The sequence below is a fragment of the Aulonocara sp. 'chitande type north' Nkhata Bay genome, linkage group LG3, assembly GCF_057382095.1.
Source record: "Aulonocara sp. 'chitande type north' Nkhata Bay isolate Kocher_YH1m ecotype deep benthic linkage group LG3, A_spYH_male_GT1.1, whole genome shotgun sequence".
NCBI lineage: Eukaryota > Metazoa > Chordata > Actinopteri > Cichliformes > Cichlidae > Aulonocara > Aulonocara sp. 'chitande type north' Nkhata Bay.
Genome location: NC_141346.1, coordinates 62,528,190 through 62,555,576, shown reverse-complemented (window position 1 = coordinate 62,555,576; position 27,387 = coordinate 62,528,190). Strand labels below are relative to the sequence as shown.

Here is a 27,387-nt window from a genome sequence, read left to right as displayed (position 1 = left end):
AACACTTTAAATTAATTTAATCAGAATTATTTACAGAAAATGAGCCTTTCAACAAACCAATTAAAAGAAACACGTGAAATGTTTTCAGATTTCACCTTTTGTTTAGTACACATTTTGTGTGTATTCATTACAAAGCTGGCTATAATATGACACAAGCCCCTCAAACTACAATCCCCTACATAAATGAAAGCGTCTAACTGAAATGAACAATGGCAGAGGACGTCTCACAGACCAGAGTCAAGGATCCACACGGAGCTGGTGGCCTGATGCCGCTCCTCCTCCTCCTCCTCCTCCTGGGTTCGCACGTACAAAGCAAAAAATGCCCTCAGAGATAAAACCAAACACTTTGAACCGATGGAGCAGAAATCCAAAATTTATACCAACAATTTCTGAACCAATATTACTTTCCTTTTTATAAAACTGTAAGGTTTTACACTACATAAAATATTTGTATTTTACAACAATAGAACTTTAGACAGTAAAATAGGTTTTGATTGAGGTAATTACATTACATCATGGTGCTTATACAAAGTAAAAAAAAAAATAGATTCTCATTTGTTTTTCCCAAAATACAACCAAGAGCCCAACACACACACTTCTGTCTCTTTCTGCCTCCGCGGTCAGACCAAATACTTCGGGTCACGTTGCACCTCTTTGCACACAGCAATCAGCTTGCACTGCCTCGCTTTTCCAGAAAAGGTTCAACTTTGGAATTTGTCACACATGCAGGTAGTTTATTCTCTTTTATCCTGACAGTTGCTGTATGTTCTCCCTTCTTACGTTAGAGCTACTTTTAGAAAAACAGTAAAACCACAAGACAAGTTCTCCAAGCTTATTACAGGAAACTGATGTGAGAACTCGCCGTGTCCTACAGCTGTTACACAATGTGCATTTACAGGCTGGACACTCTAAAGGTTTATCACCGATTCGCTCCAGGTGCTTTCAGTAACTCTGATTTTTTTGCCATATTTTGGACACGCTGGGGAAACAGAGGGGCTAAATAAAGCTGATGCAGGAAAGTGCTTTGCACTGACAAGCTAAAGGTTGGCTATGAAGTCAAAGCACAAAAGCAGCAGGGTTAGCTGAACACAAAGAGAGTCAGTGAGGTTTGCAGACTTTAGAATAAAACTGTGTGAGTCTTTGTTGGACTGATGATCAGCCTGTTTTGTAGTAAACTGGCATAAACATGTTGTTGTATAAAGCTCAGGTAGAATAAAACAGCATCAGCCCATTTACCTTTTACATGGCTGAAAGATTCCTTAAAATCAAACAAGGAAAACATTTTACACGCTGCAACATGAGCTGGTTAAGCATGAGGGGAAGTTAACTTGGTCAGTTGAGGAAGGGTTGGGGTTAACTAGCAGAGACCCTGTTTGCCTCTAAAAGCATCTCAAATAAGATACAGCGCAGCTAAAGTCTCTCTGTAGAGGTGAAGGTGATCCAAGGCAGAATCTGGACATGAATCGACGCGCGTTAAAAATTACGATCGTAATAGAAATCTGCAGAATGGGCTCAAACTCCAGTTTTGAAGACATCAGACAATCGACTTTAGAGCGTAAAGAAACAAAAAGGAGAACATGACCTGTGCAGGGTTTGTGGGTCTGTGTGACGTGGAAGAAAACAGAGTCAGTTTTTCCATGAATCCATAATTTCATCGATGATGGATGAGCACTGTAGTGAGAATCCTGATAACAGTAACATTTATATGTTTGTGATTGTTAAATGTAACTGTTTGTAGGAAAGAACTTATAGGACTATGCTGCTAAAGGTATCGTCGCGAGGCGTCATCTACTTCTGTTTCCTGCATCCCTCTCAAAGACTTCCACCAGTTTCCCCTCCCACAATGCAACACTGCCAGGCTGAGATCTGCATCCAGTGCTGAGTGAAGTGACTGGTTTCAAACCCCACAGCTGGCACTGCCAAAGTAACACAACGTGATTGACGTGTTACGATTTCCTGGCAACAAGAATGACAGCGCTCCAGAATCGATGCGTCACCGCGGTTGGATGATTGGAATAAAGTGGAGGAGTCACTGCGATTGTAACAAACTACCATTCATCACAGTTTGTGTTAACTGTGATAAAGACGTCATATCAAATAGTTAGAATCAGTTGGTGCGAATAAGAAAAACATTGCCAACATTCCCACACATCCGAGTTGGACGCTGACAGCACCTGAACATGCTGCTTGGACAGTTTTCATACGTATCCCAGGTAGAAATTTTAAACCCGCCTGAAACAACGAAAAACGATCATGATGAGCAAAGTAACCTTTTTTTAATCATTCGATGTAATTGGAATGAGTTGATCTTTGTTGGAGAAAAGAAACCAAAACAAAAAATTACAAAGCGGTGAAACAGGCGTCCAAAGGCACAGGTGCTTTCAGAGGAGGCTTTACTCAGTGTTCACTCACCCTGCTCTCGAGTTGGTGACCAGCATGTTAGCACGCTGAGACCACGATGGGCCAGGACTGTACTCTGTGTGTTTAGTGAAAACATTTAAATACAGGAAGTGATCGGGATCAGAGGCCAGCACCACGTGACTTTCCTTTACTCTCTCGAGCACCTGAAATATATCCTGTATCATGCTAATTAATTCCAACCAAAGTCATTGGCTAGAACTGCATTTGCTTTCAGTGATGTAGCATATAGCAGTGGCAAACATACGTGGCTCCAGATTTCCTCCTTAGCTATTAAAAAACCCCAAATGCCCCAAAACGAGACGCAATATTTACATGTAGCTGGAAATTAAACCGCCGTCCACTTGAGAACTCTACGTCTGCTGCGCTTCGGATCACCGTACGCCTTCAGGATAGAGAACTCAGCAGCAGGAAGTGTAAAAAGTGTTGTTGTTTGTTGGTACAGGACACAAACAGCTGTGACGCAGGCAGGAGCCAGCTGACAGACAGCAGCTTTCTCTCTGTCAAATGCACATCAGTTTATTTCTGACGCTAAACCCGAATCGAACAAACAGGAAGTCTCCTGATTTTGCTCAACCGACCTTGACTCGTGACAGCTTAGTCTTTGGCTACGCCTGCAACCTGCAACCTGTCTTTACCTTGATTCATTTATTTTGCCCTGCATGCTGACCTCTGTAAACTGGGTGTGGCTGGAGCTCATTAAACTCTCCTAAGAAGACCTGAGGTAAAATTTCTTGTGTAATCACGACAGGATAAAACTGAACTTCAGCTCTGCTCATCTGCCTGAATGAACACAACGGTGTGTGTCCTGTGTGTGTGTGTGTGTGTGTTCGAGCCCTTGGACTGAAAGCTGCTCAGTGTGTTTAAGGCTTCACTGTCTGAAAAGTGTGTTTAGAAAAGTCTCGAGACAAGGCTGTACTGTGACATATTGCATAAATCACCATCACGTGGTATTAGAGTTAGACAACACTAGCGCCATCAAATCTAAAACCTATTCGCAATTTTCTGTTGTTCAACAGTTAGGGCTGCACAAAACTAATTAATTCCCTGCATGTGCAAGACACAAATCAAACTGAAGAAGGTGTAAGTGCAAGTTAGCAAGTATTTCTGATATCTGTGCATGCGCGAGTGCGTCACCAGCCCTCAGAGAGGAGTCTGTAGGTGTGTGTATTGCTGTGATGGGGTGGAGGTGGAGGAGGAGGTGGTGTTGGGGGTGGGGCTGTTAGCCAGATGAGAGGAAGTGGACGAGTCGGACAGCTGCAGCTGCTCCAGCTTCTTCAAGTATTCGTCTCTGAGGGCCAGCAGCTCCTTGTAGCGCTGCTCCACTGGACTCTGCTGCTGGAACACACACACACAGACACACATGCACAGACACACACAGACACACGCACAAACGCACGCACACGCATGCAAAGTCACAGGTTGTACACGGGAAACTCCATATTGCAGCATTTGCTTTGAATATTGATTCTCAGAACAGGAGAGTTTCTATAAAGTCAGTTACAGAGTTACTATAATGAACCACATTTATAAAAGAATCATTCGTCAGGTCTTTCTGTCTGTAAATGTAAACGATGCCTTCTGATGATGCTGTAAACAGAAGTGGTCCTAGCACTGAACCCTGTGGAACTCCATAATTAACCTCAGTGTGTGAAGGAGACTGCGCTGAGGTCTAACACAGAGAGGAGTCCACCGTCAGAGGCCATAAGACAATCATTTGTAACTAAAGCTGTTTCTGTGCTGCGATCTCAGAGTTCTGAGGTTGAGATATCCAGATACCCATTATCTGGTAAGTGAATCCAGATAACAGATATACAGTATTTGGAGTCCTGTGCAGCCGGCCACATGTTTATCCAGGCAAGCTTACAGCATATTATAGGAAACACAAGAGCAGTCCTACCTGCTGTCGTATGCGTGGGTTCCAGCGGATGTAGTACGCTACCCAGAGCTCTAGGTGGCGCATGCTGGCAACAGGGTAGAGAACCCTGCCAGATTCTGGGGTGTAGAAGGGGTTTAAATACATATCCACCTTGCTGTTGACCAGAGACCACAGAGACACCGTCTTGGACCTCACCTCCTGCACCACAGAAGAGTTTCAGTGTCAAACACTTGTAGCTGAAGCACACGACATAAGTATGTGGACAGTGACACAGTTTTGATCATTTTGTCTGTGTAATTTTAACTTTCTTAGTGATTTTGTTTTGTAACACTGTATTTATTTTGTTGCATTGATTTCCATGCTTTGTAGTACACTAACTTCCGAACTTTGAGTATAAATAAAGTATTTCTTATCACATTAACTGCAGACATTTTTATACATAGTTCCTTGATTTCAACTTAACCTTCCAGACAGACAGCAAAACCTCGAGCAGTTGCCAAATCCATGACCTGGACATGGACTACTACTAAAGGAAAAGGAAAGTTCTTGATTTTAAATGCAAACATGGTGATGGCTGGGAAGGTACGGCTGCCAGGAGAACCAAGTCACTGCTGTTAACGGCTGACATGGATGCTGACAGAAGCAACGATGGATTCAGCCAAATACTGAAAACCTGATTGGTGATGCTTCACCATGGAAACGGATAATGAGCCAAAGCATTCTTCAAAGGACACCCGAGAGTTTCACAAGGCAAAGAAATTCTGTATTTTACAACAGCCAAGTCAGTCACCTGACCCGAACACAACGAAACATGTGATTCAGCTGCTGAAGACAAAACTGACGGCAGCATCCAGTCAGCCTTAAAGTCTGAGAGGCAGTAAAAACTCTCATTGGGCCAAACTCTGTATTACGAGGACACAATTTTCGCATTTTTGCATGCATGTACATGTTATATGTGCAGGTGTTCTTACATGCTGGTCTCGTACGCTCTCGCAGTTGTACAGGAAGGTCCCGAAGCGACAGCTGTAGAGGTGATCCAGGATCGTCAGCAGGAGATGCTCGTTAAACTCGAAGGCCGTAGGGAACTAAGAGGTGAGAGTGACAATTCAAAGACTGAGTCAGTAATCTGAGACTGTGTCATCCTAACGTTAGTGAACATACAAACATTTAGCAGTGTTCCTGTCTTTTTGTTGGGATGTTTCCTTCTCTCTTTTGTCAAATGCATGAAGTCAAACAGCATTTTGAGTATTTTTGAGCCTAACCAGAGCAGCTCAGAGTGGGGGAGTGTGTGCCTGAACCAGCAGGCGGCTGGTTGGTCTGTGCAGCTGGACTGAGAAGAGTTCATAGTGTGCTGAAATAAAGTGAAATCCAGAGCGTAGCAGCCAAACAGCCGAGGAGGTGAACGTGGGGTTTCACAGTGCTGTTTACCACCTTTGTTGGTTTGATCTATACAGACAGTCCCACTGAGACGTGAGAGGCAGACAAACATTCAACTTACAACAGGAACGAGCTCTCAGTGACGATCGATGATGATTTTAGCTCAACGAAGCCAAAATTCAGTTTGAATCTTCTTCTTCTGTAACGAGCTGTTATGTTGTTTGTTGCACTCTTTGTTTATTCTCATTCATATTTGAACTATACAACAATCTGTAATGAAATTCATCCGAAATATTTGTTTTGTCCAAACGTCTTCAAGAAATGCTGCCTCTGCTGCTGATGCAGACGAGCCTCCTGGGGCTCCGGTTTCAAACTAAGCATGAACAGAGTTAACTGACACGCTCTGTTCTCAAGTTATCGGCCCTTCACGAGGTGTCGGGTTCAGGGGTCTGCTCTATATTATTGGAAATATGGTGCCGCTAGCTTCATCGGGTGACAGCTCCAGCTCCAGTATGCAGACTGGGAGTTGGAAATGAGTGGCGTGCCCACGTGAGGAAGGGAATGCATGCCGGCCTAAATGGACGCATTAAAGTATTTGTGGGTCTTGTTCATTAGTGACAAAAGTAGATGAGTGATAGAAGTAGGGAGTGGTAGCTTAACAAAGTGTCTGCTGGGTCTGCAGTAATGGTGACACTCGATACCAGTCTGCAGTGGTGGAAAGAGAAGAGGTCCGTTTAGTGAATTTACTGTCCCGTTCTTGTCAGTGGCCACAGACGATGGGTAGGGGCTGAGATGAGAAGGAGAATGATGAATGAGGCAGATAAGAGTGCCTGAAATGCCCGTCGGAGGGCATCTGGGATCTCTCTCAGCGATATGTTTAGGAGCTCAGTCGGGCTCTGGGTAGAGCCAGGATTCTAAATAAAAAGGCAGAAGATTAGACCGACTCCTGGCTCCTCCTAACTGAGCTATTTTTGGCACGTCCAACTGGGAGGAGGCCCCAAGTTAAACCCCGGTCACACTTGATTATTGACTAGCTTGGAAGACCTGTTATGCCAAAAGAAGAGCTGGAAGAGGAAGCTGTGGCATCTCTGTTCAAGCCCTTCTGCTCTTCCATGAGTACCTACCTACTTTAGTCTATGTTGATTCAGGAGCCTGCTCCTGTGTTGACAAGCTCAGTGTTGCTACGACTGTCACAGGAAACCAGCCACGGAGGGTGTCGGGTTGAGGGGTTATCTACAAACTGCTAGCTGCTGTTTAACTACAAAGTGCAACATTGTTACGTTCCTACATTCACGCAGTGAGACGACTGAAGCGCTGCACGTACCTGTTTAGTCATCTGCCACACACAGTCGATGAACTGAACAAAGATGGGTGATCGGTCCTGATCGGCATGGTTTTTGTCACCATGTCCTATCCTCTGAACACACACACACACACACACACACACACACACACACACACACACACACACACACACACACACACACACACACACACACACACAGATCAGAAACGTTTCCTCCTGATCAGTCGTCTTAACTCATGCGATTGAATATATTTCAGAAACTAGATGGTGAAAAACTTACTGAGGCAAATTTGTGGCCGAAGCTGATCCATTCCTTTTCAATCAAAACCTAAAAAAGACACAGATGAAAAAATCACAACTTGTAAATATCAAACAGACATCGTGATGAAATTAAAGCCCGCTGTGCTCCTCATATCCTCTGTGAATGTCTAAGCTCATGTTCACGAGGGTGAAACGACTGACCTGGAATCCTCTGAGAGTGCGATAGTGGCTGTCCAGCATCAGCATAGCCAGAGAGGTGAGCTGTGCAGTTCGATCCCAGCCGTCACTACAGTGAACTACTACTGAGTTCCCACTGGACACTTTGTCTGCAACTTGGATGGCTCCTGACAACACCAGCTGAGTACAAGGATTGGCACAATGCAATAAAAATACATTATTATAACAAGGTAATGTAAATGGACTGTTTCTTATGAAGCGCTTTTCTACTCTTCTGAGCGCAGTTATCAAATGCATGTAGAAACCTCTCACCTTGACATGTTCCAACCAGTGTGTAGACTCTAGGCTGGACAGCCAGTGGGATTCCTCCACGTTGGGGTAGACGATATCTTTGAGTTTCTTCTGGGATTCCCTCATGACGTGGATATTCTGGATGTCCAAGAAGATGAGCTCTGCGTTTTGGTACTCATCACCCTCGTAGCCTCCTCCGGTGGCCTGAGGAGGAGGCACAAACAGTGGGCATGCATCTCTACACAGATGTGTATAACAGTATCAGTGGAATTAACTGGGTAAGAGACTTTTGTTAATGTTTGGGACTAATGATGACAGAGCTCTTTAACTCTTTTAGGGATCATCCTCCAACATAATAAATATTTATTATCCCAATAACCTGTCGCTGGTTATATTAGACTCATTAGCATTGTGTCGCAGCAGGTTCAGGTAGACAAAGGTTAAGAGAGAGTGTGATGGAAGTAGCCACAAAAATGGCGTTTTATAGGACGTTTGGTTGTTTTTTAAATGTTTTATTGTTGTTTCATTTTGGCTGAGTGTTTTTTTTGCCCCACTATATCACAGATCACCCAGCATCATACATACAGTGGCTAATCCCTCTTCTAATACCTGAGCAGGTGGGACTCACAGATATGAGCAGAGCGGAGCTGGTGTGCCATAACAGCATAAAAGTGAGCGTGTCAGCAGTGCAGTGTAGGCCTTTGCTACAACCTCCTCTGTGCAGATCCAGCTGCAGGTTCAAGAGTATTTGAGAGTTTGCTGACTGAATGGCTTACTGGTGTTGGGGCCCTTGGACCTAGGACGCTGGGAGGCAGACACACCCAGGACCAGAAGGCTGGACTAGAGGTGAGGTGGTGGTGTGGGGTCCTCCTCCCTGCAGCTCTGCACTGGCCCAGGTCTCCTGGGTCCACCTGTGGCAGTCTGTTGTTGCAGACCTCTGTTTAATCTTGTAACTGATGTTTGTTTTGTGAGTCTTTTGTTACAGATGCAGCAGATGGAGATTTCTCCACTTTTATCCCCCCAGCCCACCTTTCTCTATTTCTCCACCACTGCTCCACCTTCACAGCGTCTGCTCCAGCATCCACAATAACGGGAATAATAACAGAGTCTACAGTGCTCAAAGCAAGTATCTTTGGCACAACAAAGCATCCGCCCATCATCACCATCAGACCCTGATTCTGTTGCTAAAACTGTCAGAAAGAACAAGTTAGAAAATCCTACATGTGACTGTGATGACTCAACGAGGAAAACCTGAGTGTCGGCGCCTGCAGCCAGGCTAACGACACCATTAGTAGTTGTCCGTTTTATGTTGTGGTTTGAATCTTATTTGTACTGTGTCACTTTTTAAATATATCACCTTACTGCCATAGACAACCAGTCAAACTGTATGACACACATTTAATGGTTCCTCTTTATTTTCACGAGTGTTTACACTGTAGATTCTCACTGAAGGCATCAGAACTATGAATGAACACATGACATTATGTAGTAAACAACTCAGAACATGTTTGATATTTCAGATTCTTCCAACATGTTTGATATTTCAGGTTCTTCCAAACAGCCTTTGCTTTGAGTCCTGCTTTGCTCACTCTTGGCGTTCTCTCCATGAGCTTCATGAGGTCGTCTCCTGAAACGGTTTCCAACAGTCTTGAAGGAGTTCCCAGAGATGCTGAGCACTTGTTGGTCCTTTGCCTTCACTCTGAGCTCCATCTCATCCCAAACCATCCACACTGGGTTTAGGTCAGGTGACTGTGGAGGCCAGGACCCATCAGACCAAAGCACAGATGTCCTCTGGTCTAATGTCCACTCCTTGTGTTTCTCAGCAGCTGTTTGACCATAAAGGCCTGATTCACACAGTCTCCTCTGAACATGTAGAGATGTGTCTGCTACTGGAGCTCTGTGTGCATCTATCTGGGCTCTGATCTGAGCTGCTGTTAACTTGTGATTTCTGAGGCTGGTGACTCGGATGAATGTATCCTCAGCAGCAGAGGGAACTCCTGCTCTTCCTTTCCTGGGGCGTCCTCATGTGAGACAGTTTCATCGTGGTCTTGATGGTTTTTGTGACAGCACTTGGGGACACATTCAAAGCACAACACACCTGATGGTCCCAACCTCATTAAGAAGGCAAGAAATTCAGCAAATGAGCCCTGACAGGCTCACCTGTGAGGGGAAACACGTCAGGTGACGACAGCATGAAGCTCACTGAGAGAAGGCCGAGGGTTTGCAGCGCTGCCAACAAAGCAAAGGCTGGAATCTAAATTATAAGACATATTTATCACTTTTGTCTTTACTACATAATCCCATATATCTTGCTTCATATAGGTGATGTCTTCAGTTTGTATCTACAATGTAGAAAGTAGTAAAAAATAAAGAAAAACCATTAAATGAGAAGGTGTGTCCAAACCTTTGACTGGCAGTGTATATATGGTGTATACAGGTGAAGTGCTATGAATAGTTTTTGGATGTACCGTCTTAAATTTGATTAAATTAGTAGTTCACAGATAAATGTTGCAAATGATGCCCGTGGATTGCGCTGATGTTTTCTTTTCCTTCTGACCTTGTTGGCAACTGCGTTGACATTGGGACGAGCGTCGTATATGGTGAGCTTGGTGGTATCATTTGCCTCCCTAATCAGCTCCAGGTAGCGTTCATCGTCCTTGTTCCTTTTACCAGACATGCCAACGAGAGGCTGACTGCAGCGGACGATCACTGCTTGGTTCTCTCTGTGGATCCATGACAGGACCTAAGACAGAACAACAGTAACAAGGATTTACACAACACTTTATGATACAGCGTCAATGTTAAGAACATCTGTCTGTGAAGGTTCTCAGTCATCCAGGTCATTGAAGTCTAAGGAGCTTGGGAAGAAAAGCATCTGGACTGTCTGCCATCTATAATCCAGTTCTGAGACGCCTTAACGTCCACTCACATCCTGGGCCCTTTGACCTCAATAAGTCACATGATAGGGTGGGGCCAGGTTTCACGATGGGTTCACCTGAAACCTTGGCTGATTGTGACCTACACCTTGGCTCGTTTGATTAGGCAGAGGATCAATAGGGGGTCCATGACCCTCTTGGGGACACACCCACAGGGCTTAAAATCTGGGACTCTCCACCATTTGAAGAAGCTTCTCAGATGAAACGTCTTCAAGAAACTTCAAGAAATCCAGAAACTTTTCTCCTCAAACATCTGAATATCCACAAACTATGTCAACAAGTCAAACCCATTATGTTCAGTCTGAAACAATCCCTTTGTTTTTTCAAGCTCTAGTTGTGTTTAGAATCTGCATGTCACAAAATACCCGTCTGGACTTCCACTGCACATCTGGATGTTTTTAGCCTGCAAGCTTCCAGTACAAAAACAAACAAACAGGTCATTTCTGTATTGGCTGTCTTGGGTTCTGCTTCCTGCATCAAACTGTAACTGAACCAAATCTGGAGCTAACGTGTGGAAACCAGGGGAAACCTTTAAATGTTATTGGATGGTCAGTCAATGGAAGTTCTCAAACAGGTCAGTAATGACAACCAAGAAAATGCAGAAATCACAGTACAGCGGTCCCTCGTTTATCGCCGGAGTTACGTTCTAAAAACAACCCGCGATAGGTGAAATCTGCAAAGTAGTGAACTTTATTTTTTACAATTATTATAGATGTTTTAGGCTGTAAAACCCCATTTTACACACTTTATAGACTTTTCTCAGACAGGCATGAACATTTGTTTAAACACTCTCAAAGTTCAAACCTTGGTAGAAACATAAGTCCAGTATTAAAGAATGAAACTAAAGATCAAACCCTGTTTTCAGGTCCAGAACAAGTGAATAGAGCAGCTGCCAGAGAACTCAACATTAATGAATCATTAATGAATCACTGGTACGGAAGCAGAGGAAGCAAGACGAATGAGTTGAGTAAAGTTTGACTGTTTTGTTTCGCTTAATGCGCCTTACAATCCGGGAAATACAGTAAGCATGTCCAGAAGTCCAACTTTCTGTGTGATGGTTAGCATCGTTCTCTGCCTTCTGGATGCTACATGATGGTCTACAGCCAATCAGGATGCAGAACACAGTACGCAGTAAAAAAAAAAAAAAGTATGCAAAACTGCCCCAAAAAAATCTGCAAAAAGTGAACCGTGTTATAGCCAGGGCCCACTGAATATAGTCAGGCCCATCAGCTAACACGCATCACTTAAGCAATGCTGTGGTGGGTATCTATAGCTGCCAGTGTAATCTGGCCACCAGTGATTACTGATAATGTGATTGCTAACAAGAGTAGCAGGATGAATTCTGGGATGTACACAGCTATACTTTCTGCTCAGATTGAGCCAAATGCTGCAAAAATGATAGGAAAGTACTTCACGGTGCAAATTTATAATGAGTAAAAGCAGACTGCTAAAGCCAGAGAAGTGGGTTATTCTTCAGTGACATGATACGCCCCTTAATCTCAACCCAGTAGAGCAGCAGCTGCAGGAGGCTACAGTAACAGCCAAGCTGGAAACACAGCATCAGGGTCTGCAAAGTATTTTTGCAAAGTATTGAACAACAATAGTGATGTGCAGAGCTTTGGTAATAGACGGGGTGACAGATGAGGCGGGAGGTTCCACACACTGTGATATTTACAGACCACAGTGTGACTTGTAGTGGGAGCAGGGAGGTGTGACAGTGAAGCTGCAAGAAAAAGAGGTAGTGAAGGTCGACAAGTTTAAATACCAGAGGTCAACCATCAATGAACTGTGCAGGCAAATTCAATTTACTGTATATAGCACCAACTACAGCAGCTGTTGTTGGGATTTTCTTGCACCTCAAGGTCAAAAAAGCTTTTAGCATGCAGTCAGAGTGAAGTGAAAGATGGCAGCGTAACTGAAAGTGAAGATTTAAGATGGTAGTGAGACCTGCTGTGACATAAAAGAGAAAAAAGACAGGAGGACAAGCTGGAGTTACAGATGCCTTTGGAGTGACCACAATGGACAGGATTAGGAATGAGTATATTAGAAGGACAGCTCAGGTTGAGGTTCGGTGGTCTGGAAACAAAGTTCAAGAGGGAAGATTAAGAAGCTTCACACTGCAGAAAAGAAGTAAAACAGAAGGACCACAAAAAAGGAGGACGTGGACAGGACAGACTGTGAAAGCATAGGAATAACTAATAATTAAATGCAGAGTGAGGGAAAAAGAAACACTGCATGCATCATGGGAGTCCCCGGCAGCCTACACCTACTGCAGCATAACTAAGGGAGGATTCAGGGTCACCTGGTCCAGCCCTAACTATATGCTTTAGCAAAAAGGAAAGTTTGAAGCCTAATCTTGAAAGTAGAGATAGTGTCTGTCTCCTGATTCCAAACTGGAAGCTGGTTCCACAGAAGAGGGGCCTGAAAACTGAAGGCTCTGCCTCCCATTCTACTTTTAAATACTCTAGGAACAACAAGTAGGCCTGCAGAGCGAGAGCGAAGTGCTCTAATAGGGTGATATGGTACTACAAGGTCATTAAGATAAGATGGGGCCTGATTATTTAAGACCTTGTATGTGAGGAGCAGGATTTTGAATTCTGGATTTAACAGGAAGCCAATGAAGGGAAGCCAAAACAGGAGAAACACACATGAATACATGTCTTTTGCCTGCTTCATTATTACTGAATGTCAGATAGCAGCCCTGTCACGGTGAAGAACCAAGTCCAGTTTGACTCCTAACACTAGCTTTGGTAATTTTACACACCAACTGACAATGCAAATGTTTTTAAAATGCAAACTTAAACTACTCAGCTCATCCTGTTCAGAAACACAGTACAAGTGTGTAACAGTATCTACAGCACCATGAGGAAGTACAGCACGGTATGCGTTCAAAGATCTGGTCTAACTCAAAAAGTCTTTCCTATATTTGACAGCTTAGTATTGCCCTCACCGGTATTCGTCCTCTTGACCGGAAGGCAGCCACTTTTCGGAGGTCCTCCTCTTTACTCTTGTAGGGTACGGCCAGCACAGTGGGGTAGGTGTCACACAGATCATAGCTCTTATTGATGAATGATATACGCCACTTGTTGTTGGGTAAACCCTGGAAGAGATAATGATCATTACTGACTCATTTCTTTGAAACTCAAACTCAGCTCTGACTGTTCAGAAGCATCAGACCTCACAGGTCATCAGGTTTTTAACATCAAGGCTTCTGAGGGTGCGTTCGCTTACTGTGGTTCAATAAAAACAGATTATCAGCCCTTATAGAAAACACTGCCATTCCTATTGTCCTGAGCATTTGTCCTGGGACCCCGATACTGCGCACGTTGTCTTTCTTACCTGCCGTCTGAACTCCTCTACGGGTTTGTAGATGGTCCAGCCAGTCTCAGCATACTTCTCTTGACTCAAATACGCAAAAAGAGGCTGGACAGAAGCAAAAGAGAGAAACGTGTCAGACGTTACTGTATACAGCGGTCTTATAGAAACAGCAGCACATCCATTAGAACAGCCATTGTAACAGTAAAGCACACGAGCAGGGAGCGTTTTTCAATATTAAGCCCCATCGATGTTATAATACTCTTGGTTTGGACAGCAGGCAGTTAGCAGAACGAATGAAGGGGCTTTATTGGTCTAGTTTTTACCAGAAACATGAAAGGTCAGTTCAAAGTTGAATGAAAATTCTGCTTTCTTTTTCACGTTCAAGCTTTAATATCCGTGAAAATAAATATTACAGGCTTGTATAAAAGCTATCAGACGCCTAACAAACTGTGGTTTCCAACGGCCTCCAAATCAGCTCAGACCTAAAGCCGTCATCACTGTAAGTGTTTGTGCCAAAGAAGAACCTGCTGTAGTTTTACTAGATGATGCAATTTGAAAATAGAGCCTCAGAAATGCTGGAACAACATTTTTAAAAACAGCACCAAATCACAACAACAGTCACCTCAAGGTGCTTTATACTGTAAGGTAGACCAACAATCACATGACCCCCTATGAGCAAGACTTTGGTGACAGTGGGAAGGAAAAACTCCCTTTTAACAGGAAGAAACCTCCGACAGGCTCAGGGAGGGGCGGGGCCATCTGCTGTGATTGGTTGGGGTGAGCAGAAGCCATATGCTCTATTTAAAACCCATAATGTTTATTAGGCTCTGTCAAAATAATGTGTTCTTCTTTTTCCACATACCAAGTAAAGCAGCAGCAGACGTTAGAAGGTTTCTTACCAGACCGTGTGACAGAGGAAAGGCATATCTGAAGAGAACCTCAAAAATATCTCTTCTGCTGTGGCCTTCCTGCTTCAGGGCAAACCTCAAATTCCTCATGTCCTGGTGACAGAACAGATCAAACACTTCACGATCAACACACAACATGTAAGACCTGCAAAACAGACACAACTAAAAGAAAGTGTTGCTGTGACACTTTAAGCTACCAGCACATGTATGCGATGGCAGAGATGAGACTTTGTGTTCTTTTTAAATAAAAATCCAGTAACTGTAAAAAAGCAAATGACTTCTGAACATTAAACACACACCTTGCAAGTAATATCCAGGCCGTAGGAGTTTTCTCCTCTGCTTGACGCCCCACCCATCTTCTCCACTCGACTGATGGCACCCAATGGAACGTCCAGCGTCACCGTCACATCCTGCAACACAAAGTATGACAAATATAGTCATGTGACCTCAGCAACAGGAAGCTGTTCTGTTACGCGAGGTCCAGCGTGTATTAAAAACAATGCACGATACACACACAGCTCTTATTTAAGAGCATGCAGTGGAATAAACTTTATGCCAAACTTTAGGACCCTCCCAGCTCGTCCCTGTGACCTGACAGGCAGAGAAACACTGGCACCCACTCAAACTGATGAACATTTTAGGATCCTGAAAACAAGCTCCAGGTACGAGCCTTTAGCAGAGGTAAAAAAATGCTCCGCCTCAGGTATGACCACGGAAATGCAAATGTAACGATCCCACTTGTCCCGTACACGTCACCCACTCGGCTGATTTATTGTATCAAGTACTTTGATCTTATTCATGCCTCGCAGTTTTTCCCAGTCTTACCATAAAAGACAAAACGACAGCAGAAACGTTAATGAAAATTTGAGTGATCGTGTCACCAAACATGATACCTGCCCTGACGGCCTGCTCTGCTAAATTAATGGTGAATAATGCATGCTGTGCCAACAGCTCATTTATTATAAATGACTTGTTCTGTAAAACTGGACTTTATAATAATCTGAGATGTGACGGCGTGAGCAGGAAGTCATACATCGTTTAACGGTGTCGTAGGAATTGTTCAGTTTTCTGTCCACCACAGAACGGTTCCTGGTACTAATGCTGTGAGTTTCATATGATCTCTGTAAGCGTAAAGACTTTATCTTCTCCAAGGATAAAGTAGTTTTTCACAGTGTTGATTACTAACATTCATGCTGATGATTAGCAGACAGTGTTGCTGCCTCACCACCTCCCCCTGCCACACTCTCACCCATCTACTCTAAGGACACTCTCAGATCATGGGCCAGTCTTCACACTGATCTTCAACATTGGCTCCTTCCTGTTTCAAACATTCAACAATCACTCCAGTAACCAAGAAGCCCTCTGTGATACCTGCAGGACACCACCTGTAGGCTGTGTGCAGACAGGTCGGGGACAATGCTGTCGACACAGAACTGCGCTTCATCCCTAAAGTACTCCGCTCCCTGTTTCAGCTTCATCTGTTATATCCTCACAAACTTTTGACGGACAGAAAGTTGAAGTCTGGGGAGAATCACATCTAAATCACTAGCACCCCTCAGTCCTCGATCGTGTGCCCTTCTACACAAATAACTTCACTGTTAAAACGTAAAGTTTGCAGACGACATAACGGTCACTGGACTCACCGAGGACAGTGATGAGTCCAGTGACTCTTATTGTAAAGCTATTAACTCTCTCTCATCTTTAATATCACTCAGTTTCAATTTGGTGTTTTACTCAACAGCTGGGAGAGGCTCCAGCGTGACGCTAAACTGGCTCAGCAGGAGAAACAACGATAACTGGAAAATAAACACATTTACTGTAAACACACAATTACAAAATTAGCAACGGATACTCGTGTTATAAATATAGACTCAATAACAACACACAATAATGCCTATATTTACCTGGTAACATGTCACACATTCAAATTCACCATGTAAAACTAGCAAAACGACTCACAGCGTCCACAAAAAGCATCCACACTGGTCCCAAAATCAAAACTCGTATCACGGATCACGGTTTAAGTCACGGATCAATTTTCAGATCAGCAAAAAATGAAAAAAGACAATAAAAATTTAATTTGCCATTTTTTTTATTTAAGTATTTTTGCCCATTAAATAACATTCAACTCAAGACTCATTCCAAGCATTTATATAAAAACAAATTAAGGTGCGACGTCGGGCGTATCTCACGTATCTCACGCTGTGATGTAACGAGCGGTCGCGGTCACATGGCTTCCCGTTGCCCTGGAGGTCCGCCCTCCTGTAGTCAGGGCTACAGAAGCACCCGGGACAGCTCAGCCATAACTTTAGACTTTGCTGCTCATACATGCTTGGACGATATTGTCACTGAAGTGTGCGCACGCCAGGATATCCAATCGTGGCCTCACGTCTGCATCTTTAGCCCGGTCAGACTGGGCAGCAAAGGCTGCTTAAACGCCGCAGATATCAGCGGTTGTTGTGCAGCCTTCATCTTAGCTCCTGTCACATCAGGGTGACGTCATGAGCCGCCCGGCGTGTTGCCAGGCTCATGAGGCTTCCTCGTGCCGCACCGTCGACAGACTGTGGCGCTTTTATCCAGCCTTTATATTTTGAACGTTTTACATTTTAATAAGACAAACACAGAAGTGATGGGTTTGGTGGCATTTCTGAGTATGATGTTGGTTCCCTATCACAGTATGTCATCACAGTTAAAACGGATGCAGACGTTAAACTTGAAAGCAACGTCACAGCTGCTGCTTTTTTTTCCATTTAAGGCGGTCCGCCAAAATAAAGCCTTTTATCAAGGCAGCTTTTTCAGGTAGTAACCCACAGCTTTGTTGCATCCAGGCTGGATTACAGTCACACACTTTATGATGGAGTTAGTGGCACGTCTGCAGGTAGTTTCCAAAAGCTGCAGCGCATCTTTTAACTGGAACAAAAAAGTCTGAGCTCATCAGCCCATTTTCATTTCACTCCACCTTTGATCCTTTTTAAACTTCTTTTATGTGTTTTTAAACCTCCTGCTGGCCCGTGACCGTGCTTCGCTGTAGCTGCTCCAAAGCTGCCTCTTCTCTTTTTGTCTTTATGCTCTTTGTATATGTGCAGCACTTTGTGAACCCTGGTTTTTTTAAGGTGCTTATAAATAAAGGTGGTAAATGCTAAACTTAGTCTGTAACAGCTGAACAAAGCAAAAGTGCAATAACAAGAAAACTCAGAAAAAACTCAGCGATGCTTCACAGCGATGGTGTTAGATACGGTGTCTAATCTAATCGAGTTGTCACACACACACACACACACACACACACACACACACACACACACACACACACACACACACACACACACACTTACAGCATCTGAGCTCTTGAAGTAAAGTCTGAAGTTGGTGATCAACACTTTGCCTTTCACGGCTCCACTGAACGGACAGATGTAGATTATGTCTTTATCTGGAAAGACAGGAGAAGAGTCAGAATATGAGAAACTTGTGGAGCAAACAGTCTTATTCATCAGCTGCACAGGACTCACCAGTAATCCTTTCCTCTCCAGGCAGCAGGGACACGTCAGATAACAATTCCATCTTCAGAGACTCTTTGCGGGTCTGCAAACACCAATATCAACATACATGACTGGTTTGAACCTGCAACGATGTCAAATCGGCCAAAAGCAATGTTTAAAATAACAAAAGATTTTTAGCTTTTATTGCAATTTAGCCCCGCCCTCATTTATTAACATTCAGTCAGTCACCTGATGAGTTTGTAAGTTTGCTCATTGTTTATATACAAACACTGTTTGACAATATTGTGAAACGTTTTTGATCATTTCAGATTTTTCACAGATTTTCTCGCCATGTTTGCACCATCACTCTACTTTCTGCAGTACAGCACTGTTCAGCTGATGCTGACGAGGCTTTGGTACCACAGTGTGTCCAGCACTGCTTACTGCAGACAGAGGGGGCTGGAGCTGTAGGAGCAGCAGCTTCTGCACTGCTGCAGAGCAGCTTTAAACTGTTAGCCCATGTTGTCCCTGAGAAAGACCTTTTGTATCAGTCTGTTTGTGTAAACTTACCTTTTTCTAACCTTTGTACCATCTTAAACTGTTCATGTGACTCGACTGACTTCAATGGAATAATTGTTCTAAAACTTTTCAGCGGTAGTTACAGTTAAATGTGTTATTCATCTAACTGGCAGTTAGTTATCACAGTAATAGAAGATCAGAAAAAAAGAACACAGGAACAGAGATTTGGCTTCTTCTGTGTCACACTGAACTCTACATCTTTTAAGAAGCGCCTTTGACACAATCAAATGCACAACACAGACACACAAACGCATACTTACAGGGGGCGTGTGTGACTCTAAGATGTTGTACACTGAAACAGGTGAAGCCATTGCTGAGGGAGGGAGTTTCCACAGGCTGAGGAAGAGAGACAGGACTGTGAGGGCTCTCTGTTCATGATGCCAAAAATGAGATGCTAGCAACCTTGATCGCAGCTCCAGGACCTGAACAGGACTTTCACAAATACTGCTCCTGCAGTAAAATTGATATATCCTAATAACTGTTCAATAAAATGAAATGTTGTTTTTCTAACACCAATTTACAACAACGATCGTCTCAAGACTTGTAATTGGACGGTAAAGACTCGACTTGGTGACAGTGGAAAGGACGAACGCTCCAAACACAAAGACATCTGCAGCAGAGGGTCAGCAGTCTGCCACGACCGGGCAGCAGCTGAAGTGAAGGACAAACCAAACACTGAAGGGCTGAGATGGTTCAACACAGATTCTTTGCTTTCACACAAGGCTCTGTGGCGCCACTGTTACCATGGAAACGCCAACGCGAGCGACTAGAAACAGACCGTCCAAGAAGACAGAGCACCTGTCTTTTATTTGGCTTTGAATCTACTTGAGATTATTTCTATATTTTTGCATTTATAAAAAAAATAAAATGTTTGATGAAACAAACGTTGCAATTTCTAAAATAGAAGCCAATCCCAGTTTGTTTTTAAACACCAGCCTTTACTTTGAGTATTTATTATTGCTCATTAATAAGGAAAATTTAAATAACTCATTAAAACAGTCGATAGCTGCAGCTCTACTTAGCATAATCCAAAATCTTAGCCTAACTGTATGAGGAGAGCATTCTAGATTACAGTGAACCTATTGGGTAAACACTGACTACTAAAATGTTAATGTTCAGGTGATATCCTGTATAATATGTTGTTTAAGAGACAGGCCTGTAGCTTAGGATGGAGAGCAGGTCACCTATGAACTGGAAGGTTGGTGGTTCAACCCCTATCTGCTCCATTTCCTCGGGCGAGTTTCTAACCCCCAGGTGCTCTCGGATGCATCCATCAGAGTAGGAATGTGTGAACGTTAGATGGAAAGATAGAGAGCACAGAAAACATGGTTGTGTAAAGCGCTTTGAGTGCTCAGAGTAAGAAAGCACCATATAAGAACCAGTCCATGTACCATTTACAAAGCAGTGAGCTAATGTGCATTAGCTGTATTGCTGGGTCTTGTCACTCAGCAGCACTTCCTGTTATCAGGTCACTCACTGATGCAATCTAAATGTTAGAAAAAACATTTTGTTAAACTCTTTGCACTGCAGAGCTACGTCACTTACCTCCAACAAACAATCAGCCTGCGTCAAAAACATGTTTCCACAAAGGCAGGAAGACATGACGCCAGAAAGCACAGTAAAAATGTCAGATTTAAGCAGCTGATTAAAGTAACTGAGCCTCTCTACCAACATTTCTCTCAGTGCCGTGTTCAGTCGCATTGGACTGGTAGCTACACAAGTTGCACATTTCTGGGACGCCAAACAAAAGCGTGAGCAAAGATACCATCTATCCACTGCACTGCATGACAACACACAAGGGAAGATTTTATTATTTTACTTGAAATGTAACAATAGTATGAAATTAATTAAACACAAGTAAAATACTTGTAATTACATAAGTATAAATTACTTATAGGCTGGTTCACAGGTTTGAAGTCTGTCAGTTTCCCAAATCAGAACTAGAATCATATAAATGCATCACATGCAGCATTTAAAATGTGAGCATTATTTATCACCTCTGTTAAAGAAATCTATTTCAAGTTTCCCCTAAAGTAAAACTTCAGTTGTTAAATGAGTCAAATCCGACTGATCGTCTGCAAACACAGAAACAAAGAAAGTCAACTCTAAAGTCGCTGCTTCTACATCCTCCTCTGACACTGTGGACCACCGGGTCCTTCTACCTCAGCTCTACATGAAACTGGATTAGAGGCACAGTTCTGACCTGGTTTGAATCAGACCTGACAAACACAAGTTGTTTTGTACAGGTGGGAGCATCACTCACTTGTGGAGTACCTCAAGGGTCCATTCTGGGCCCACTTCTCTTTTCATTGTACGTGTTGCCTCTAATTTCTATCTTTAGAAAAGATCGGCTTTCTTTGCCGTGACATCCAGGTGTTTATGCCCATTCAGCTGAAATTGTCTTAGTGACTTTAAGTCCTGGATGAGGATAAATTTCCTACATTTTAATGAAAGAAGGACCGATTTCATACGCTTTGGTAAATATGACTCTTGTGAGTCTTTTGGCTCCTTACAGTCATGTTGCTGTAAAAAAATCTGGGCATGACTTTTAACAGGTTTCTTAAAATGGACCAACAAATAACAGTCATCACGACAGTTTGTTTTTATCAACTCAGAGTCACTGAAGAAGTAAAGCTTCACCTCTTACAGAAGGAACTGAAAATAAAGTTCTTCATGCTTCTAGCACTTGCCGCCTGGGCTACTTTAACTTTGGTGTTGAACAGTTATCTTTATCTTTAGTCCAGAATGTGGCAGCTCGCCTCTTAACAGGCGTTAGAAAGCATGCACACATCACCGCGGTCTGAGGTCATCTAACCAGATGCTCTTAAGTAATCCTGAAACCAGATTAAAACAGAGAGGTGATCGAGCTCCTGCATCTACAGCACCAGAGCTACAGAATCAATACCACGCCACAGCTGCACAGCTCAGACACTGCACACATGTAAATCTTTATTAAAACACTTATTCTCTCGCTGTGACATCATCATAGACGGTTGCATTTTGTCCAAAAATAAAATTTTAAATTGTTTTTTTCTACTTTTTTATGTTAATGTTAAGTATTGTGTTACATTTTTCTGAAATTTTTTGTGCAGACTTTTTAGAACTACATCATTTCAGTGTACAGCAACTTTGTTGTTTTAAATGTGCTACATATATAAATTTGACCTCGAGTACATCAAAACCACCTTTTTGCTGTCAGGCGTCATCGAAAGGTTTCAAGCGGCAGACCTGCAAGACTCAAGGATGCTGCATCCAAGGATGCAACAACGTGCATTAATGGAGGTGGAAACAGTGACATCGCACCGCTGTGAGGCTTAGTTTAACACCCAGACTGATAATATGCAGTACAGCCATTAAAACTATGTGCAAGACTTATGATATAAATAACGATTACAGCAAACTAGCATAAGATATAAATAACTGGTGTCGTCTAGTTGAGGAGCTCAGGTCTTAGCATGATTACGACCTCACAGACTGTTTCCTCTTGTACGCGCTGCCTCCTCTGGCTCTTTCCTTTATCTTGAGTCTGACATATGTGTTTTATGTGTTTTATGTGTTTGAGTCACATACAAATGATGTAATGGCACCTTAACAGCAGGTATAAATACAACTGACTGTGAGTCTGCATCTGCAGGCAAAGAGACTGATGCAGTGGGCATACTGGGACCATAAGTGTCTCTTTTGTCCCAGCTCCCTGCCCTCAACCCTCACTGGTTGCAGACTGGTCCTGCTGGAGGTTCCTTCCTGTGCTCACAGGGGGTCATTTAATTGTTGGAATTGTCTCTATTATTGTCTTTACTCTACAATATAAAGTGCCTTGAGCACATTGTTGTTGTGATTTGGCGCCAGATAATTACAACTGAACTGAATTAAACTGAGTGGCGAACAGTCTTAATTTGATAACGAGCGTGTGTCGTGAGCAGGGTTATTATCCTTACTACAACTGAAACTAAAGAAAAAACTCAAACTAGATACAATCATGCCCGAAAGACTAAAACTAGCACTGAGACTTCTTTCTTTTCTTTTTTTAGATAAAAACTGAACTGAAAATCGACTCAGGAAACCAACTGAGACCAAATTCAACTCAAAACCAAAAGTCAAAATGAAAAATGTAATAACACTGATTGTGAATCAAGATAGTAAAGAAACTCTCCCTTCTTAATCCTGCGACTTCAAAAATCAATCATGTGAATAAGTTTCAACAAATGCGTTCAAAGAAAACAACAAGACTTGAAGTTAAAATCTTAAACCCCACTATTAGAGACATGCCACCTTCTCTGTTACACTGAGTCACTGACAGCTGTGTTACAGAGACAGAATGTAACTAAACTCTACTGAAAATCATCACATTACATCTGACATATGACGTGAGAAAACACAACAAATGAAGAACGTCTTCAACTAACACTTCAGAGCAGAGTGTCACAAAGATTGAGTTTGCTTCTTGGTATAAAATACTGAATTACGTGTCGTCTCTATCTCCTGTAAGGGGGATTGAGATGACATCATCTGTGTGTCCAGGGTTGTTTGTTTGTTTTGTAAAACTATCAGTTTGGGGCACTTTAGCACAGACAGAGACTTGTCCTCAGGACTCAGTGTCGCTGTTTTATTTGATGAAATGAAATCGTGCCGCGGACTCGAGTCTCGGCACCGCTGAGCTATTCTTCCTCTCTGTGTGTTTGTGGATGCTCTTCCTCCTTTCTGCGGTGTGCAGCCTCACAGCGTGATGATGCCACCACCAAGCCCAGCTTTGCCTGGTATTAACGAGCAGTGAGCAGGCCCAGCTCATCAAAACAATGAACAGTTTCCCTCTTGCTCTCAGACTGTGAAATGGAGTTTGATGAAAGGGCTAAACAAGGTCCTTCACTGTGCACTGCCTAAGTGCAGCAACAATACAGGAATGTCTGTGATCTCTGCCACGGCGCTCCTGGACATACCAGAACCTTTAGGACTTTTTCAGGACGTTTCACAGACGCAGCAACTGAAAAGTCATGTTTCACTTACACTTAATCTTCACTAAATAAACCACAAAGTGTTCAAACCATTCTAAACCAGGTTTTAAAGCAAAACAGTAAGTGGACTCGAAAACATTCTGACTCAAATGTACATGAAACCAGCAGCAGTGAATGCTTCCTCATTTTGTGAAACGCCAGGACAGCAGGGTGGAGTAACAAGTAAAAACCTATGAAAAAATATAGTGTGTCATCAGTAGGTTTGAGAAAATGAGAATAGCTGCTGTGGTACGATATGTTTCAAGTGTTTTATAGCAATACATGTGAAATACTCTGCATAGGACTGAAAGTGTTAACACTACTCATTCATTTCATATTAGGTTAGTCCGTCTTTGATTCGACGGCCCCTGATTTAAGTCGGTATTTTGGGTGTGAATCTTCCCAGTCACACACTAAACAGCACCATATTTAAGGTGTTAATGATTCTAATATTAAGACAATGAACAATATTTAAAGTTGTAACCACAAACACAATCCCTTTAGTTCCTAAATCACTGTGTACTGAGAGTTTTTGCAGTGTAATAATAAACTCTGCAGCGTCCTTTAGGATCAACACCTGTGTAATTGAAACACTTGTAAAGGAGACATTAAACACTAAATGCAGAGGCTAATTGACACAATGGAGCCCTGCTCTCACAGCCTGATGCAGGTATAGCACTGTTTGTTAGCTGGATTTAACAAATAACAGCTTAAAGTCTGTTTTAGAAACATGTGGAGCTCCGTCTTCACTGGGATGATTTGTTATAACCACATATATGCTGTTCACGTTCACTCTGTGTCTCTTTAGCAGTGATTCGCTCGTCGTTGTTCGGCTGGCTGCACTGACAGGAGGAAATCCACCTGTTGGCTGTTTGGTTGAATAAATGAGAACAGAGAGGAGAGCCTGTTTGACTCAGGTGACAGGTGGATGACCGCTGCATCCGGCCTATCATGGAAAAACCCGAGTGTCAGACTGTAGCTTGTGGGTCTGGTGACTCAGACAGCATCTTCTCCTCCACACTGTCCTCATTTATAAACCTGAACATTACAGCTAACAGCGTGTCAGTGCAGCTAGCCAAACAACGAGGAACCCCTACTCAAGAGACAGAGAGTAAAAGTGGACAGTGTAGCCTTGGTTTTAACATAAAACTCGTTGTTGCAGCCCGGGGAAGAACAAAAGCTCTCCTTGAACTGATTTTTAGTTTCAGGCTTCTTAAATCCCCTGAGCTATTGGGTCTATTACAAGTTAGCTAACATAAGCTAATGTAAGTCTAGGTCTAAGTGCACGCTCAGTCACCAAGGTAAGTAAATCTGTTCATCTGGACGTTAGCACTGGGAGAAATGTTTGATCAGTGGTTGTGACAATTTGCATATTCAATGAACAGCCCATTGTTCCTTCAGTGGGCTGGTTTCAGTCATTGTGCAAATGTCCTGTTTATAAGGTTGGAAACCTGCAGTCAGCTGAGACTGAAGAAGGACGAGTGACGAAACGTTTCTCCCGCTGAAAACATCCAGATGAACAGATGCAACCTTTTGGTCTGCTGATGGAAACCAACCAACCGGTGACTTAAGGGTCCGCACTGACAGAAGATGGCGCTAAATATGCTTTTAAAACTTGAAGCACTTACTTCTTAAATCCAGCTACACTGATGGTTATATCTGTGTCAGTTTTTGAGAGCAGAGCTCAAGGGTGTAAACTTATGCATTTAGTGTTTCATATCCCTTTAAAGAAAAAAAGAAATGACACTTTATAAAACAAAACATGACGATATTGTTGTTTTTAAGATTTTAATAACCTAAACCACTCGCTGATGTGGGCAGTGATCCCTCTAAACAGAGGCCGGCGCAGTAGGTCGAGCCCACAGCCATAACAGCAAAGTTTCTATGTCTAAATATGGCTGCTCGTTTAGATCTACAGCCATGTTTCTCCTCCAATGATTTCTGTGCACAAAGCTGTTAATTCCACGCGTGACGTGCCTGAACGTGGTCAACACTGAAGCTGCTTCTGACTTTTAAGAAACTCGGCAACTAGAATAGAATAGCCTTTATTGTCATTGTACAGAGTACAACGAAATTGGAGTGCCACTCGGCAACTAATGATGATTAACATAACCAACAGAAACATTTTACTTAGTAAAAGCAGTCTGCATCTGCAAGTGTTTTGTTTTATGTGGGAGCAGGGCGACATGAAGCAGCATTGTCGCGTAATAACGGGTTAATAAACCTGCTTTCACTCCTGCCTTGGTCAGCTGCTGTGAAACAGAACAACACACAAGGAGCCGCTTTCGGTGCCCGAAACCAGCTCAAATATTCCCAGCGCAGGCAAAGTGTGGCTTCCAGTCTTTTTACAATTCAGCGTCAAAGCTGGGAAGCGTCCATGGAAAAATCTGAGCACAGCAGGAAGCGGAGTGAGAAACAGACAAAGCTACGCCGAAACGCCTTAAATGAACTTTTTTAACTCAGCCATTCCAACAGACACAGATGTGCACCAGGAAATAGAGCAGGCCTACACGGGAAGACAGCTCGTTCCCCCCGAGATTCACGCGTTCCTGATTAACAGAGCGCGGAAACCTGCGACAACGCCCTCCGAATAACACTTCATATATACTCAGGTGACCTCGTTCCGGCCAGATGTCTCAACTTACCCGCAAATTGCGATTCTCCCGTGGCTGAAAGTCGGCCTGTTTCCCTCAAGCTACAACAGGAACTCACTCTAGGTCACGTGCCGGCCTGTCATGGCACGGATTGGCTGGTTGTCAAAGGCTCGCAAAGTCTCGAGGGAAATGTAGTTTTCGGACGGCTTGGCCTACACGCCTCATTCGGAGCAGGTGTGCCTGTTTTTTATGTTGACATGTACATACATGTTTTATACTAACGTAGATATGGTTCCTCCAGCTGAAATCAGTTAGTTTTAAACGTTATAAGCTAAATATTGTGCTGATGTCTAATTCTTTGCTTTGTTTTCTTGGACTCTACTAGATTAGCTCTATTTCACATTATCGCTTATTTATTTTACCAATTTTTCCGGTATGAATCAGCCATTTCAGCTCCCATCTCCTCCCTTTAATAGAGACATAGTGGTTCTTAACGTTGAGCAATTGTCCCTGAGTTAAATAAGCTGTTAAGAAAATGGTTCAGTTCTTGTAAATTATCACAGTGTATATACAATTAATTAGATGTGTTAATTCATTTTGGCAATAGTACGCACGTGATTAGCAGTCTCCTTGTATATGCCAGTTTAGTAAAACATGTATTAATTACTCCTGTCTCAGAGAAGCCACACACCGGACTTGGATCCTGCAAGGTGAGTACTAGTCATGAGCAGCAACGGTCACATTGCTGCTTCAGTCGGGCTGGGCACGCCTCCAACCTGCTTCTCCAGCTTAGCCAGCCAATCCTGTATATGCAGAAAAAGAAACGACAGGATTCCCTGTTTACTTTCAAAAACTCAAACACTCCACAGTCCATGG

The 27,387-nt window shown here is 43.1% G+C and overlaps 1 protein-coding gene across 3 annotated transcripts; it reads right to left on the bottom strand.

Annotated features, from left to right (window-relative positions):
• mtm1 (myotubularin 1) lies at positions 1–27,157 on the bottom strand. 3 transcript variants are annotated; one of them, XM_086285423.1, is made up of 16 exons: positions 27,126–27,157; positions 19,187–19,262; positions 18,378–18,450; positions 18,204–18,298; positions 15,171–15,281; positions 14,863–14,964; positions 13,985–14,068; positions 13,596–13,745; positions 10,267–10,452; positions 7,731–7,913; positions 7,443–7,598; positions 7,261–7,308; positions 6,999–7,091; positions 5,269–5,382; positions 4,319–4,495; positions 1–3,756 (listed from the first exon to the last, which is right to left on the bottom strand). In XM_086285423.1, the coding sequence occupies exons 2-16, from the start codon at positions 19,235–19,237 to the stop codon at positions 3,562–3,564; spliced, it is 1,818 nt and encodes a 605-aa protein (XP_086141549.1). In that variant the 5' UTR covers positions 19,238–19,262; positions 27,126–27,157; the 3' UTR covers positions 1–3,561. The 3 variants fall into 3 exon arrangements, with proteins under 3 accessions (XP_086141549.1, XP_086141548.1, XP_086141550.1); XM_086285422.1 differs by lacking the exon at positions 27,126–27,157 and adding an exon at positions 26,563–26,686; XM_086285424.1 differs by lacking the exon at positions 27,126–27,157 and adding an exon at positions 26,563–26,686 and having other exon boundaries at positions 1–3,753.
• Between the last annotated feature and the right edge of the window lie 230 nt (positions 27,158–27,387).

Bases quoted from the DNA above. Each gene is read 5' to 3' on its own strand.
- mtm1 (XM_086285423.1), bottom strand. From the start codon at position 19,237: ATGGCTTCACCTGTTTCAGTGTACAACATCTTAGAGTCACACACGCCC. The intron at 13,746-13,984 runs GTAAGAAAGACA...TATCTCTTCCAG, and splicing joins TAGAGGAGTTCAGACGGCAG to GGTTTACCCAACAACAAGTG. The intron at 3,757-4,318 runs GTAGGACTGCTC...TGTGTGTTCCAG, and splicing joins ACCCACGCATACGACAGCAG to CAGCAGAGTCCAGTGGAGCA.